This window comes from Castor canadensis, chromosome 2 (genome assembly GCF_047511655.1).
Source record: "Castor canadensis chromosome 2, mCasCan1.hap1v2, whole genome shotgun sequence".
In the NCBI taxonomy this organism is placed as follows: domain Eukaryota; kingdom Metazoa; phylum Chordata; class Mammalia; order Rodentia; family Castoridae; genus Castor; species Castor canadensis.
In genome coordinates, this window is record NC_133387.1 from 21,142,661 (window position 1) to 21,161,108 (window position 18,448).

General features: G+C 35.1%; 1 protein-coding gene across 2 annotated transcripts in view; it reads right to left on the minus strand.

Moving 5' to 3' along the window:
• The window catches only part of Exoc4 (exocyst complex component 4), an 826,621-nt gene that overhangs the window by 330,042 nt on the left and 478,131 nt on the right, over positions 1 to 18,448 (minus strand). The window contains exon 11 of one of the 2 annotated variants that reach the window (XM_074062797.1): positions 13,647 to 13,757. The exons of the other annotated variant lie outside the window; for it this stretch is intronic. Within the exon in view, the coding sequence (XP_073918898.1) occupies positions 13,647 to 13,757 (111 nt within the window). The remainder of the gene's footprint in view (positions 1 to 13,646; positions 13,758 to 18,448) is intronic. 2 annotated transcript variants of the gene reach the window in all.

Consider the following 18,448-nt stretch of genomic DNA (forward strand, 5'->3'; position numbering starts at 1 on the left):
ACTTATTTCATGGTTTTGTAAAGGGCAGAGTCTAATTTCTAGGAAGATCCTGATGTACCGGGAGAAAATTCATCTACAGTCTTCCTCTGGAACTTGATTACATGACATGTCATAGTGCTTTTGAGTGGGCTTTTGCCAGTGGTATAGAAACTGATGACATGAAACAGGTACCAACAATGGCACAGCTGCTAATGGGCACATTTAAATCAATGCCTATTCTTTCCCTGCCATCATGAAAAGCCCCTTTTACTGCTCTAAAACAAACACGGCTTAATTTTATTTCCTCCCTGGCTTTGTATAATTTTGACATGTCCTCAGTCAAACACGACCCAGTCCTTCAATCAGGCCCTATTTTTCTGGAGATGGGAAAACAAGAGGAAGCTAAAGTAATTATTGAAAACTCATAAGCAGCAGCTTTAGCCTAATTACCTTGACTTTCCTTTTTAATTTTTCCATCGATTGTCTCCTGCTAATATACAAGTATTGACTGAACTGGTAGAGCCTGGTGCTACTATGATAAGAACAGATGCCATTGGGAAACAGAATGTAATTAGGAGACCCAATATTCTGAGCTTCCTCTTCAGAAGCACATGTGTATAGCAAAGACTTTGCTTTGAGACTGTCTTAAGAATCACCAGCAGCACCTATGCAGCAGCAAGAAGCTTTGTTATCTTTGCTGTCTGTTGTGCCTTTGCCACCAGAGGGCAGCTGGGAAAAGGAAAAACAACTCCTTTTTCTTTGTTCCTCTTTTGATGTTAAAATAGTATGTTTCCCCTATTTTTGAGCACATAATCTATTAGAACTCCCAGGTCAACAACCCCAGGGGGATGGACAACCCTGGAATGAAGTGGCTTCTTTTTGAGCTGCATGTTTCCTTTTAAATGGTGTTGTATTTAAAGACTCAAAAACAAAACAAAACAACAAAAAAAAACCACCTGAGCAATATTGGGTGAGCTTCCTTGAATATTAATGTATCACTGACAATTGTTTTTAAAAGATTCTAACTCCTTTGTCTTGGACAAATATAAAGTTTTCTTGCTGTAGGGTATAAAACTTGCTTTTAAAATACTCATTTCTAAAGTACTTTAAATGCTTTAATTTTTTATAAATCTAAGTTTTCTGAAATATTAACAATACCTTCTATATCAACTATAGATATAGTTGCTATTAAGGTATAGCTCCCAAACACAGTTTAGTAAGGTTATGTGTAAATCAGTTTTAAAGGAGTCAAGATGACCTTGGTAAACCAAAGTATTGTGTTGTGTTCTCTTTTACTTCATCTTTTTGAGTAACTGCTAAGAAATAAATACAGCAGGAGTAGTTAGCAATGCTTAGAGTGACCAGAAATATCTAAAGATGGAGTTCTCAAGGGCTAGCAATAGGACTAGAAACTACAGAATCCAAGAAACATGGGGGACATGGTAGAGGGAATCCAATGGATACAAAGGAAAAAGAAAAAATGAAAGAATTTTTAGGAAAAGAAAGAAAAAGGGGGTTAAAGACTGGCATGCCACTGGAGATGGTACACTGAGCAATAGCAACAGTAGTTAAAGTAGTTTAATCCTTATAGAGCAAGTTATAATAGCAACAAAGGCATAACAACTATAAATGCACTTTTAGGGCATTTAGTGAATGGGTCAATAGATTTCTATTAAAATAACTACATCAGTCCCTGAGGGAATCATTGTAATCAGCTAGCCACAGGCTTGAGTATATCACCAATCCAGATTTGCAAGGTATTGAGAAGGAAAAATCATATTACAATGTGTACAACATCATATAATGTCATAAACATTTATCCATAATATTAATTTGGGTACCTTATATAATATTCAAGATTCAAAAATGAAAGCTGAAAAACATCTTTAGGATTTTAAATTACCTTAGACAATATTCTGGTAGTTCAAGAAATATTTCCTGAGTGCCATTATGTCTCAGACGGTGGAATACAAAAGCAGATATGATAGGCTTTCTTTCTACAAGATCATTGCCTAGTGGAGAGAAATACTCAAATAGTTAAGACTTGATGTAATAGAGACAATAATTATGATAGGAACAAGATGTTAAGTCAGCTAAAGAAAGAAAAAAGGAGAAATCATATTTTTAAGTTATACTGAAGCTAACATAATTGAAAAGACCATCAGGAGAGCAGCAGGGTAGGAGAGGTGGGTAGAGAGGCTGTGTCATGCTCAGGTCAATCCAGGCCTCAAGTAGGGAGAGATAAGCAAGTATTAAGGGCAGAGCAAGAACAGAGGTATGTTTAGAAACATAAGGGAGGATGAGGAGAGAAAGAGGAGGGGGGAAGAGAGAGAAAGAGAGAGCAAGAAAGAGAGAGAGAGAGAGAGAGAGAGAGAGAGAGAGAGAGAGAGAGAGAGAGAGAGAAAGAGACATCTCCTAGGAAGATACTTTAGAAGACACAGGGAAGGATAGGGAAAGATGGAAGAAAAAGGTGACAGTCAACTTTCAGAACCCAGGTGTGGTATCATGGAAAGAGGTCTGAATTTGTTGTCAGATGACATCGTTTAAGTCCTAAGTACTCTTCAGTATGTATGTGACTGTTTTAACTAGGATTATTTCAGCCACAAGTATCAGAGAATGCATTAGAAGCAGTAAATAAGGTTTCAATGTAAGCAACAGAAAACATTCCAGTTATTTTAAGCAGAAAGGACTTAATACAGGAAATCTGATGCTTTAGGAATAGGTGGTGGAGCTGGACCAAAGCTGAATTCCCAGGAATTATTCTAAAATAGCACTAAAAAAGTGACCAAAAGACTTGAGTGTTAGAACGCTATGAAGTGACTTATAACATTGTCATCCAAGAAAACAACCAAGGCAGAAAAATGTCTTTACCCTACTCCCCCTTTCCAAATCTTACACCAAAACATCTGCTAGAAGGAAGCTAATTTGCCCCCTAAACTGCAGTAAGGAAGACCAGGAAACATGGTCACAAAGGCACACTAGGAGGAACTTGGAAAGTTTCCTGAGTGCCAAGTCACTGAATCTATCACAGGCAAGTTACGAATAATTACTTGCATTCATGACAGGAATTCCAAAGGTAGGGCAGTTTCATTAGTAACTCAGTGGTTTTGTGTATCACTGAGGACTCAGGGTCTTTCATATTTTTATTCTTTATCATCAGAGGCTTGTCGCTTCTTGAATGAAAAATGGCTGCCCCAGTTCTACTTAACACATGTACAAATGACGTTGTTGACAGGAACAAATGGGACTATTTCTTGGGTTTTCTTTTTTCATTTTTTTATTATCATATTATTGTTGTACTGGGAGTACATTGTGACATTTACAAAAGCTCTTATGATATATCATAGTTGAATTCACACCCTCCATCATTCTTTATTCCCTCTTTCCCCATTCCTGGAATAGTTACAACAAGTCTCATTTTTCTATTTTCATACATAAGTTCACAATATTCCCACCACATTTAGCCTCCTACATCCTTTCCTTATATCCTCCCCACTCCTACTGGTACTAACCCCCAAACAGGACTTGTTTTATTTTCCTGTTCTCCATTTTCAGGTTATAATACATATATACATGAAAATGTCACAATGAAATACCCTGTCTAGCTATCTTAAACAAACAAAAATGTATTTTTATTAAATGGAACTATTTCTTTGTATTATCTTTTTTCTTTTGTTTTGTTTTGCTTTTTGCAGCTCTGGGGTCTGAACTCAGGGCCTCAGGCTTGCTAGGCAGGTACTCTACCACTTGAGCCACTCTGACAGCCCAAAAGGTGTATTATTTGTTTCTTTTATGAACCTGAGGTTTGAACTCTGGGTTTCATGCAAAGTAGGCACTCTACTGCTTGAGGAATGCCTTCAGTCATGTATTATCTTTTAATCAAAGAAAAACCTTTCCCCTAAGGCCTCAGTAGACTTTCCCTCACACTTGCTGACCAGAACTCCTATCATTTATTCATGTCCTGCACCATCACTGGCACTGGACCCATTGGCTGGGACAAGTCAAGATGCACCCTGAAGGGCAAGAAAACAGTTGTCTCCCTGAGTCTATGAACTTTCAGACAGTACAGCTTCCAGGAGGAAGTGGGATGGGTATAGATGCAAGTAGGCACCAACAGACTCAGTCAAGTTGCTGACTTTTAACTCACAGTGTGTTACTTCTCTCAAGGGTGCTACTCATCTCACAGGGTCGTCACTCATAATGTCTATCATTCAAAAGGGACATCATTATGTCACATGAAGTGCCCTAAGTAAAACCTCTGCTGATAATGTAGAATACACTTATAAATGGAAGTGAGTAAGGAGATTTTGTTTTCAGAAAGTACCATCCTCTCTGAAGTTTTAATTAGAAGGGTAAGCAATAAGTAATTATCAGAGCAAAAGCAATTTTCTGAGATGTGTGTTTTTGAAGCATTTTATAATGTTATCATGAGAAAGAAAAGTTAGACTATATCTGATGAAAGACAACAAACCATGAAACTGCCCAGCAGTGCTGGAATGTTTCAGAGATTGTACATATTTTTTTAAACAAAGACTCTCATTGTGAGCAGTATCACTAAATTGATGAAGGTAGACTATATTTATGAAGCATGTTAACTACTAGCCTAGCAGATAATAATGGACCAATGTGAAATCCAAGGGACAAGGCTCAGTATTAATGTAGACACTAATATCCACATAGGCTCCTCTATACAAAATGTGTGGATAATTGGAAATTTCATGGCCCCAGAGTTTTCAAAGGGTCACATGGTTACTTGTTGCCTACAGTGGTACAACATAATGCATCCAAATTCCTTTGTCAAGTTCTAACATTTTTTAAGTACTATAGCATTTCATTTCATACAATAATGAGGATAGCAAGGATTACTGCCTAGTAATATGCTTTTAGAAGCTTTCTGCTTGCCAAAGTTAATTCACTGAATCAAACTACATTATAGTATGAAGTATTATGATAAGAATTGATGTCAAAAACTGATGATGAAATGTTTTAAAGACATTTTCCATAATATCCTCATTTATTTATTCTTAATATTGCTTATTAGAATCATTTACCCTTAAATACAATGAGGCATACTATAGGATTCTCAGCTTTACAGCAGCATTAACGAAGAGATTATACATGGTGGTTATGTCTACAATTTTGTCATTCAGCTATGATGAGGTTTAGAAAAGTTTTGGTCCAAAGAATATTGCCCTTTTGAATTGATAAAGAATTTATACATACAAAATGCTAATTTGTTATTATGGTAACGTGTAATGTGTAATTGAGCCTGGCTGAACTGCTTTTTCCAGAATCCCCTTCCCCAGGTGTTTTGGGTTAGAATGGGTTATAAGAGACTTATAAGGAAAACAATCTTACAGAGACTGTTTAACCAGATTCTACAATTGACTGAGGTGAAGTCCCTATAACAAATTCCTTACCGTGTATGTGTGTAGGTATGTGTGTGCATGTGTGCACTCGTGTTTACAGTCTTCACGTATCTACTGGTATTATAAATGAGTCATTAATAGTCTCAAATAGATTGACACTGCTGTTTGCTACTGCTGAGAAATTTCATTTCTTTAAGTAGTAGGAAGATAATTTGGATTTAATAATTGAGGGACACACAAAGCATGCAAAGTTAAAAGAATAGAAAAGTTTAATGTTGTCCTTTCAAAAACTGTCTTTGTTGCCCTGAGAAAAAGTACAGTCCTATACTATAGCAGGTATAAAGTAAAAGCAGTGAAGTGAGGAGTATCAGGTCTTAGACCACCCCAAATAATTTGCATTTATATTTACACTTCATAGCTCAAATTGCACTTTTGGATCTCAGGCTGTCATTCAGTCACCATTGGACCAGTTAGTATTGCTGTCTTCCATAGCTACACACAGTCAAAACAATCCATTTATTTTATTAATATCTTCTACATACAAAAAGGAAGACTCTTCAGTCTAGAGCATATTCATTTCAGTTACTGAAAAACAATTTAAATGGAATGAAAGTTACAGGTATGCTGGTTCACATGGCCCCCTAGCTCCTGTGTGCAACATCCCTGGATAAGTAACATAATCTTCAAATTAGAAGAAGCTAATAGTTATAGGATTACTAATAATTATTTCTTTAAAGAATCTTTTAAATCATGTTCTCTGAAAATGATGTTCTTCTCAAAACTCAAAAGAAAAGTCTAAAATTATCAATACAAAATAAGTCATAATGGCTGGAACAACTGAGCTTCTGTGTACATGCAGAGTCTGATAGTTAATCCCAAAGAATACCTTGTAGAAGGCAGCTCGAATAGCAAGAACTTATCATTTGTTGTTCTGTTATCCATACCTTCCACCATAAAGCTCATTCTCCTAAAGGGATCCTCCTTGTCTTTCAAATGTTGCACTAAGCACTGTGCTATTTCCAGCAATGCTAACCACAAAAGTAATGATGCTGCACATTGAATTTTTCCAGCTTTCATGTGTCTGCTGGTATTAAAAATGAGTCATTAACAGTCTCAAGTAGAATGACACTGTTATTTTCTACTGCTGAGAAATTTCACTTCTTTCAAGATAGCAGGAGGACAATTTGAATTTAATAATTGAGGGACACACAAAACATGCAAAGTTAAAAGAATCAAGTAAATGGGTTCAATTTCTAGGTTATTTATTTTATCACTAAACTCAAAGATTGAATGGTATTTTCGGAAAAGTTCCAGGCTGGAAAGATAAGAATATGGCTTACAAGACATTGGGAAATGTCTCAAAAACAAACAAACAAAAAAACCTAAGAAACATCATCTTGATTTTGAATAGTTTCAAGGAAAGATCAATTTGCTACATAAAGTCCTAAGATGTCACATACATCACAATCAGTTACAAAACATTGTCTAATATACCTATAGAATCTGGTTAAATAAGATCCAAGCAACCTTAAGCTAATTTTTCTATGTTGGAATTAGATGTAAAGTAACATAAGAATAATCCACATAGCCAAGAACATTTATGGCAAAAACAAATACCTAAACTTCCTGCCTAAGGTATTATTTATCTAATAAGCCTCATTAGATAAAAGTTTTGAGGCTGGGGAATAACAGCAAGCAGCCCAGCTTAGCTGAAACATGGAGTCTTTGTGGAAGAATGATGGGGATGGATTTAAAACATTGGCAGAGGACTATTTTCAAGTGCCTAGAATTTCATGCTAATTGTTTATATTCAATTACAGTCAATAAGATCTCTAGAAGGTTTTAAAATAGAGCAAAAAGATTGGAGCTGTGCCTGAAAATTAATATGACAGCACTGTGTAGGATACAGTAGCTGGGAAGTTACTGCAATTGTCCACACATAGCCAGAACAAGATTAATGACTGTGGAAATATTAAAAGAACAGCAAATTAAGGAGCAACTCCTAGGATGCAATCCATAGGATTTAGATAATAACTGGTAGTGACAAAAAGGAAGAGAAAACTGAAGATAAATATGCTGCACAGGGCATAGGTGGATAAAAAGACAGAATCTGGAAAAAAAAACAATTCTGGCAGATGATAAGCTCATCTTCGGATATTACTGACAATGGTGTATGTAATTTATTATTATTTATTTATTATTAAATAAATATTATTATTATTAAATAATAATGTCTAGAAGGCAGTTTACAATGAGAACACTGGGTTTGGGACAGAAAGTAGAGTGATACTGCCTAAATATAATGGTAAAGCAAGGAAATGAAATTATTAATCTAGATTAGATAGACTAAAAGACCCACTTAGGCTAATAATTATGCTATGTGCTAAAGAGGTAGCTCAGGGATAGAGTGTGTGCCTAGAATGTGCAAAGCACCAGATTTGATATCAGCATCCAGGAGCACAAAGCAATGCTAATAATAATAATAATAATTAATAACAATAATTTGGGAAGTACAGTAATTTAGGCATAGGAAGTGGGAAAATTAGTCCAAGGGGACAGAGAAAATGAGCAGTCACCAAGGTGGGATAATGAAACGGTGTACCGTTTCATTTGTGAACATTTATGAGTGTAAGGTATAGATTTTCACTTATTTCATATACTAATAAGCTCAGGAGGATAAACATTGGGAAGGAAACATGTTGGATTTAACAAGGAGTTATTACAATGAGCAGCTAGATCAGGGATTCTCAACTCAGTGTCCATATCAGAATTTTCAGGAAAGGGTTTGAGTATGATCAGTGTGGATGCTTATAACAGACTAGTTTAATCAGAAATTGGAGTGATACCCAAACATTAGTAGTTTTAAAAGTAACTCAGCTTCTATTGCTTAGAACCACTGTTCTACACAGAATGCAGAAGCAAGAATATTCAAAAGAAAAAAGATTAGAGTCAATAGGTAGTAATGTAGAAAAAAGCAGCACAATCCCCTCTTTGGACAAACTTGGTGTAGAAAAGAAAGTAGTAGACATGACTGCAATTCATGGAGAGGACTCACATTGACAAGTTTCTTCAGGATATGAAGGGAATGAACATACTCATAGGTAGAAAGTAAAGGGATGAGTATACATAGAAAAAAATAAATGCCTTATGGAAATGAAGAGAGGGTTGGATTGGAGGAGGGAGATAATGGAGTAAGATTCAGAAAAATTTTGGAGAGAATACAATCAAAAGTATAAGTAGAAAGCTTAGCTTGACATGGCAGAAAAAGGAATAAAGGGAGATAAAAGGAAGACAGAGAGTTTTGAGTATAGGAGGGGCATGTGAGGGAAGACTCTTCAGATGGTCACTACTGGCAAATTGATAAATTGGCAAAAACCTGCTGAATTTGGGGACAGAACATATGGTGATATTACCTATTTCTGTTTGGACAGAAAATAGAGTGATATTACCTAAATATAATGGCAAAATAAGTAAATAAGATCATTGATCTAAATAACAGAGTAGAAGCTCCACATGCGTTGTCATGTGCTGCAGATGTAGCTCAGTGGTAGAGCATTTTCCTACCATGTGCAAAGCCCTGGGTTCAATCCCCAGAAGAAGTAGAGGAGGATCGCAATATTTCAAAAGATAAAGAACCTAAGATTCTATTTGACTGAGACAAGTAGACAATTATCTAATGTAAGTAATAAGATTTCTTTATGAGAAAAGATCAGGAAGATGACTGAAGTTTATAGGGAGGACTCAACCTGAGAGCTGTCTCATGTAAACAATATGGCTCAAAGTGAGACACAACTGCTTTACAAAGAAGGAAATGTACTGATTGAATCAAAGTTTCAACTATCATTTACATCAACTCTGAAGAAAGTTAAAGATATGATCAAAGTTTTGAGTTAGGAATGGCTTTAAAATAGATGTCAAACAACAAATGATAAACTTTAAGAAAAGCTGACAATGAAGTGTTAATCAAGATTTGTTAAAACTCAAAAATTTCACAAAGTTGCATGAAACCAATTCAGGAAAATTAGAATGTCTAGGAATTTCTGGGTTTCTGGAAGACATATAGAAATGAAAATAAACTGTGAGAAAATCTTCTAAATATAATTTTCTAATAAATGGAGCCTACGAGAAATAATCAGAGATCATCTAAAGTTTCAGCCTCAGAGCCATGTTGAAAAGAAAAGTGAAGAATTATCATGAGATAAGTGAACTCCAATGATTCCATTTATATTCTGCCAGGTCCTGTTTAAATAAAACGGAAAACCAATTTATGACCCATCACCATCTCCCTGCTTAATGTGATAATGACTGCACAGGCTTAAAAGGTTTAATTTTAAATTCATTCTAGTACTTGGGATGTTCTCATCAATAATTTTAGTTTTTAAGTCACCAACTTTCACCCTGAGCTGTTAACAGAAGCTGTCCCAGCGATACAATGAGGCTCTCCTGTGGATAACAAACAACTTACCTGTACAAATTTGATCTGCCAAAGGCGCTATTGTCTACTGCTTGGTAAATGGTTTGTATAAAAATCCATATACTGAGTTGAGCAGAAATGAAATAAAGTCTAGGCAGTGACAGAATGCCAATTATGGAGTTGGTAAAATAGCTCTTTTAAAAAGTTATTAACTTTGGTACTTTTTTCATTCTAAGAATTTTATTTAAACATCATTATATAACAAGGAAAAGCAATAAGAGGAAGATAGGGAACATGGTATAAATAACGTGTACATTGGCATTTGAAATGCTAGTTCTAATCTTCAGTATGCTTTGACATAATTAACTCTGGTTTCTTATAACATCCCTTTGAATTAGTAAAAACAATCTTTTTACATGCATTGTAAAGCTTAAGTGAAGGAGGCTGAGAAAGGCTAAGAAATATGTGTATAAGCAACTATGAAGATAATGTTGAAGCTAGGATTCAAACTGGGGTCTTACTCAAAAATTCATGGTAGTCCACTGTACAGTGTTTTACATGACTAGAAAAATTGCTGTTTTATCTATTCTCTTTCTCTTCTGTTTGGCAAGTTACATAGTTCCAGAAGTCAATATGGTATTTTCTCATTGTATCCCAGTAATAAATAGATAATCTTCAATTATCACTGATTATATTACAAAGAGCCAAGATTACAGGATATTTTTGTTTTTGTGTCTCCCATAAAAGAAATAAGAGCCATAAAAGAGAGAAAGGGGAGATGGAGAGTTATTATTTAATGGATAAAGAGTTTCAATTTAGGAAGGTGAAAAACTTCTGGAGATGGATGTTGGTTGTATAACAATGTAGATATATTTAATGTCATTGAACTATACAATTAATAGTTAAAATGGTAAATTTGATATTACATACATTTTATCACAATAATAAAATGTAATAAAAATTTTAAGACATAGCAACCTTTGATTGACATATTGTTATCTGACCCACAACAGGGTAAACTCTATATTTGATGGTCTACGTTAAATATACTGTTCTTCTATTTAAATGTAACTCATATTTAAAGTAAAACCTTAATTTTACAAAATCTAAATTCTATTTTCCATTTGAACAACCAGATTCACTTTTTAATGACTATAAAGATTTTTAAGTGAATCTTGTGAAGTCAAATGAAATCTAACAGAGGAAATTAGAAAATTTATGTCTTCCCTAGAGAGCACCTGAAAGGAGTAAAATTCACCATATTAGTGTTTGTATATTAATAAGTTAATCCATACAAAACTGAGGGAAAACACAATGAAACATAATTCTAAAGTGTATAATATTTGATGCTGGTATTTTTGGACACTGCTTTCAAAATGCTTTGGAAGATAAGTTCTACGAGGACAGGACTTTTTTTTTTTTTTTTTTTTTTTTTGCTATTAGCCCAGACTTTAGCAAATAACAGAGGAAGGGAACAAGGGAAGAGGAGGGACAGATGAAGACTAATTACTTTATAAACACATCAAAACAGGCATTCAGAAAAACTTTGGGATCTGCCAAATCCGAAAAAGCTGGATTGTTCACCATATTGAGTTTGATTATATCAAACCATTTTTTTTTTTCCTAGAGCTTTGCTCAGCAGACACAGCAGCATTAATATCATCCTACCAATCCATCATCTGTTTGAAAGGGATAAGGCAAATTGGAACACTTCAGCAAGAAGTCATCATAAACACTTAACTCCAAGACTTCATACTTGGAGACCCTGCATGATCACTTCTATGATTTTACATACTAGGCCTCTGTCTAAGAAGAGAATATGATTTCAAATCAATTTAATAAGATTCCCATATTGTCTCTAATAATTGTTTCCCTGTTTCTAGTCATCTTATTTGTACTATACAAGGCAGTCACTGAGAAACTGCTACAGTTGCCTCTGGGAACTAGAAGGTATTTGCTTTTGTTTGATTTTTTTTTTTTTTTTAGCCTTCTTTGTTTAGTAGTTGTTAGAAGCAGTACCAATATTAGAATAACAGAAAATTAAAGCTATGATGTTATTTGGTCAAATGCCTATGTCTTTTATTCCCTTCACCTAAATTTAAAAAAAGGAATCACAAGTAGCCAAGGATTATTCATCCAAATGCAGCAACATTCAATTTCTAAAGGTCAATTACTTTATATCTTGCTCTAGGAGGTTTCCAGATTAAGGTTTAATTAATCTTATTTCTTTGACCGAGAAGCTAGGATATTTTAGACCTAGTAAAGGAAGTTTGCTTAGTCTTTTGTAGTGAGGGAAGAATCTAGCTCCTGAATTCATAGGAGCATTTAGAAAAGAAGAATCACAAAAGTTGATTGTGACTATTCCAATTCTTTTTAATCTTCATGCTCAAAACAAATATGAAAATTAGAAAAATAATACTACTTAAATAAAATGTGGAGAAAATCTGCAACTAAAAATCAAATATCAGGAAAGCTTGAGAAAAATCTTACTATCCCCTCAAGGACCCAAGAAGATATCCTGTAAATAAGTAGTCCCTTCCAGCCATGCCACATAGCATTTCAATCACAGGCAGCACAATGAGCCTTTTCACTGCTCCCTAATATGTGGGCTAATATGTGCCTCCCCTGGCTAAGTAAGTATTTACCCGGCAGTATATTTTATGTGTTTCTCCCTCTCCTCAGTCTCAGATAATAGTTTGTAAGGCTTGTATATTAGGCCAACATGATGACTCCAAACCCAATGATTAGTGCCGAATAAGCAAAGAGTAATCCTTTAACAATTACACAATACACTTGTACAATTACTGTCTTCTCAAAAATGTAAGACTTTTTATAAGTGGCATAATTATATATTTACTCAATAAAGAGTAATCAAGTTAGCTGTCACTCATCCCCACATTTCTTATTAAAATCTTCCTCAAGTTTTCAGTTTACAACTAAGTTTTTTTATTTGCTGTTTTTAGCTTTCCTTGAAAGTAATTCTAAGGAAAAACAAAGGGTAAAATTCATCAATAGCCAACTTTATGTGAGAACCAAAAAGCTTTAAGGAATAGAACAATTCTCCTGTCATACAAATATTCGAAGGACTATTTTGTTGACAACAGATTAGACTAATTTCATAAGAAACCAAAACTAGAACTGGAGCCAAAAGGTGAGACCAGGAACCAGACAGTTTTATACAAAAGGAACTTTCTCATGGAAATTTTGTTGAAAAATAAAATGAGTTTCCTCAAAAGGGAGAGTTTTGTATCACTAGAGGTCTAAATATTATGATGGACAAAAGGCAAAATAAAGGAATTCCAGAGAAAGATCATGTGTTGGAAGGTGAATGGACTAGAAAAGCAACAGTCTTACCATAATGATTTGTACATAGAAGTGCTTATTTTTTAGCTAACTAATGAAGAAATGGCATAAGGGCCAAAAGCAATGTATAGAACAGAAGGATTTTACATCATGTTATAGTGGAATGTAACATAAGTTATAAATAGCTAGAAGGCAATGGAGCAAGCAAAGCTTTGACTAAATATCAAGACAAATGACCAGCAAATGCAACCATTTTCCAAGTGAAGGACAGAAAAGCCAACTTAAATCTAACAAAGAAAGGTACTCTTTGATTGATTCAATGTGTTCAAAAGGGTTTGAGACAGTCTATAACTGTACATTTTGTAGCTATAGTTCTGAAATAAAAAGCTGTCTTCAGTAAACACTATATGACAACATCAGTGGAAAGACTCAATAAAAATTTTCCTAGTACATACTGTCACAGAAATAATCCTTTCAAGACAACTTCCTAGCAGTTACTTTCAGGAAAAAGCAACTATGCTTCTTGTTGCCCAAGGTTCACAACACCATTAACCAGAGGTTTAGCTTGTAATGTAACTTACCCTTTCTCCACCTGCTGCACAGCCATAATTTTTTCACATAACATTTTAAGGTCTAATGAAAAAGTTATAAATATTGACTTTGGCTGCAGCTCCTTCTCACTCAGTGATGCTCTGTTGATCCATAAGAAAAGCAGCATTTGGGGCAAAGGAAAAATCAGATATTCACATACTACTATCAAATTAATAAACAAAGTAGCAATGATTAAAAAGAAGTTCAAGAGAAATGTAAAATGCAAAAATAAATGCAACTGTAATTAAATTAAAGCATAAAACTTAACGCTTAATACTTTGGGTGTAAATAATTTAAGAACAAGTAGGTGCAAAGGAAAGGGACCTGATAAGAGACATAAAAACATGGATAAGAACAACAATCTTCATAACTCTTTACACAGACTTGTTTATTAAATTATTTATACTGAAAAATTTTACTTTAACCTGACACAGCAAATGCAATAAAGGAACAAAGTTTATGTGACTAACTCATCTAATTCCCATGAAACCTCATTTATCTTAGTTTATAGGTAAAGAAATGAAGCCACCAAGAATGAGTTATTTAGCAAAGTCATACGTAAATGGAAAAAACTGGTATTTAAAAACAGTTCTGTTTATACAATTTGTCATGCTCATATCATCCCATTATAGTGTCATGCATCTGCACATATGGAGGCTAAAATAAGTTAAAATTAATGACTAGAATCAAATGTAGAGTGGGATACACATCAATGGAGCCATGATAAGGGTTTACAGATGGGTTAGAAGAGGTAGATAGAGAAAGAAGAAAGTACTACTACTGGAGGAAAGGCATTTGAATTGGCCCTGAATAGATGGCCAAGATTTCAAAAGGAGAGACAAAATAACATTTCAACCATAAAGGAATCTATACAGAATGAGTATACAGAGAAATGCAAAATTATAAGGCCTGCTAGAGATCAAGAGATACTGAATTTGGGTCACAGTCACATGAAAATGCACATTCCTGGTCAAGGAGTTGGCCATGGGGATCTATTAAAGGTTTCTGAAGAATGTGGAGATTGTGTATTTCAAGTCAACAGAAGTCAGAGCAGTGTGAGCCTAATGATGCACTGACCCTACACATGTACAAGTGCTGACTATGTTCCATGCAGCATCTGATAGGTACTGATGCATCCCTCCTCAGTGTGCTCTCATGTGGTTCCTAGGACATCACTTTGTGGTTTCTTTAACCCTTCCACACAGTCTTCTTGACTGAGCTCTTATTTGTTTTACTTTGCACTGGAGTATACCTCAGACCTCTGTATTGGTTTTAATACTATTATATCTGATAACTACGAAGTATAGATAATATATATATATATCTGCTGCCCAGATTTCTGTCCTCAACTCTAAACTCCTTTTAGATGTTTAACAGACATCTTTTTTTTTATTCAGATATGCATATAATATTTAGGTCATTTCTCCCCCTTACCCCTACTCCCTCCATTTCCTCCCACCTCCTCCCTCTCTCCCCTACCCTCTCACTACCAGGCAGAAACTATTTTCCCCTTATCTCTAACTTTGTTGAAGAGAGAGTATAAGCAATAATAGGAAGTACCAAGGGTTTTTGTTAGTTGAGATAAGGATAGTTATACAGGGAGTTTACTTGCATTGCTTTCCTGTACATATGTGTTACCTTCTAAATTAATTTTTCTCAAACAAACCTTTTCTCTAGTTCCTGGTCCCCTTCTCCTATTGGCCTCTGTTGCTTTAAAGTTTCTAACAGACACCTTAAACTTAGCAAGACAAAACTAAACTCAGTGTCTCCTCCCAAATCTTTTCCAGTCTGAGTCTTTCCCATCTTAGAAAATGGCAACTCATTTAAGCAAATGTGGAGGTCAAACATTTTGAATTTATGTGGGCCCTCTCTTTCACAGTATAAATACAACCTGCCAATAAATCGACCTTTGACATAGCCTGGTTATCATCACCTCTCAACCATATCAGCAGTCAGCAAACTACACTGCAGGGGCCACAAGTAAATAAGGTTTTATTGAAACACAACCATACTAGCTTGTTTACATACTATCAAAGCATACTTGAGTAGATTGAACAGAGATCATATGAGGTATAAAACCTAACATACTTTACTATCTAGTCCATTAAAAAATATTAACCCTTGGTCTATAGTATGACCATTGGTTCCTAATTCTTCTCCCTGCTTTTGTCTCTGCCTTCCTATAAAATAGCCAGTGAAAATGTAAAACTGCACTGTTCAATATGCCATCAGCTACATGTTACTACTTAAATTAAAATGATATTACATTAAATTCAGTTCCTTAGGTTATTTGCCACATTCAAGTGCTCAATAGACATAAATGGCAAGTGACTGCTTTATTGATCATTGCAGGTTTTAGAATATTTCCATCATCACAGAAAAGTCTGTCCTATATTATTTCCTTAAAACCAAAGTCAGATCATTTCCCTCTACTTCTCTAAACACCCCAGGACTTCTTTTTACTCAATGTCAAAGTCTTTACTATGGCCTTTTACATGATGATTTTCCATTCCCAATTCTCACCACTTCTCTGACCTCATCTCCTTTTACTTCTCCTCACTCACTGTGTTCTGATCACACCAATCCCCTCACAGTTCCTCAAAATGCCCAGCATGTGCTTTTTCAGATACTGTGCACTTGGTTCCTCTTTTCAGAAAATCTGCCTCCAAAGATCTTCTTGAATCATTTTCACATTTCCTTTGGCCTCTATTCAAATGTCACCTTCAGAGATCCTTTCTTCTTTCTTTCTTCCTTCTTTCTTTCCTTCCTTCCTTCCTTCCTCCTTTCCTTTCCTTTCTTTCCTTCTCTCTTTATTTCTTTCTTTTTTTTTATGGTTTTTCTGGGTGGGGGTACATTGTGGCACTGACAAAAGTTCTTATATCAAATATATCATACTTGAATTCACCTCCTCCACCATTTTCCTTCATCCCCTCCCCCCAGTCCTGGAATAGTTTCAAAAGGTATCATTTTCCCATTTACATACATGTGTTCACATTATTTACCCCACATTCACCCTTCTTCACCATATCCCCCCACCTCCTCTCCCCTCCCACTGGTACCAATCCTCCACCCCCAGGCAGGACCTGTTCCACCTTCTTGTTCTCCAATTTTGTATAAGGAAAAAATGACATTTTGCTTGTTTAAGATAGCAACACAGGGAGTTTCCTTGTGGCACTTAAATATATATATGTACTATAACCCAGTTTGATTCATCTCTATTTTTCTTCTTTCTACCTTAGTCTTTTTCTTATGGTGGTATCAGCCAGTTTAAAAATTTTACATTCATTCTTGTATAGAGAGTACATCAACCACATTCACCTCCTTAACTTCCTTCTTTTACCTTCCCTCTCTGGTATGTGACCTCCCCTTAGCATGACCTGTTTTTCATGGTATTGCTGTATTTGTATTAGGTCTGTAATCCACATATGAAAGAAAACATGTGGCCTCTGGCCTCTGAACCTGGCTGGCTAGCTTCACTTAAGATGATGTTCTCCAGTTCTATCTACTTACCTGCACAGACAAAATTTCATGCTTCTTTATGGCTTAATAAGATTCCATTGTAAATAAATACCACACTTTGACACCTTTCTTAATTAGCACTTTAGCTTACTTTATTTACATTAATGGCACTTTCTACCAGTCAACCCTTTATTTATGTTTTATGATTCATTAATAAAATAGACACTGATGCTATTATTACCTGTGTTTCCCAATACAGCGTACGTTCCAAAACAGTAGGAATTTTTTCTGTACTGTTCAGTGTTATATCCCCAGGGCCCAGAACAATATCACATACATAGGAGGTATTCCATAAATGTTTGCAAAATGAGTTAAAGAATGAACGAATAGGTAGAAACAACCTGCAAAGGAAGCCCAGACAAAATAAAGTTCTACTTTGAAATGAGTCTCACTGACCTATCTTCTGGACAGGGATTTAGAATTTTGTCTTTTACTTCCACAAAAGCTTGGTTTGACTGAAATTTTCAGTAGACTTGGGAGTAACTGAAAAAAATAAGGGAAGGATTCACAGCTGCTGCAATGGACTCATCTCTGCCACAAGCTATGTAATAAGAAAGGACGTGAGATTTTTGTGATGTTATTCTGTGAAAATTAGATCTTACAAACCAACTCAAGGCCTCAGACAAAATTCATCATTGCTAAGTTCACTTGCTAGGGTTTAGGTGTTAATCTATAATTAATAATCTTTAATTATTAATTAAATTTTTAATCATATGATATCTTTGACTTTCACATAATTTAGATCAGCATGACTAGCAATTACATCTAAGTTTTTTTTTATACAACTCAGGGCTTTGCTTTTAACTTCAAGCAAGTCATGGAAATAACTGCAACAACTTGGTAAATCAAGATAATCCCTCATCAAGTATAAGAGGTACTGTCATACTTTTGCTCTCTGTCAGAGTGGGAGATACTATTTCTTGTTTTATTTATTTATTTATTTATTTAGGTGGACTGGGGTTTGAACTTAGGTCTTTACGCTTGCAAAGTAGGTGCTCTGCTGTTTTAGCCACACCTCCAATTCATTTTTTGTTCTGGATACTTTTGGAGATGGGGGTCTCATGAAATAATTGCTCAGGCTGGCCTCAAACAACAATCCTTTGACTCTTAGTCTTCCAAGCAGCTAGGATTACAGACATGAGTCACCCACGCACTGTGTATGTCTCCTGTTTTTAAAAGTGCTGTTCTATTTTTCCACCCTAGCCAATTCTACCTAAAATTGAATGAAGGAAACAGTAAAGAAGGAAGGATGTAACGAATGCAATTGTTCAAA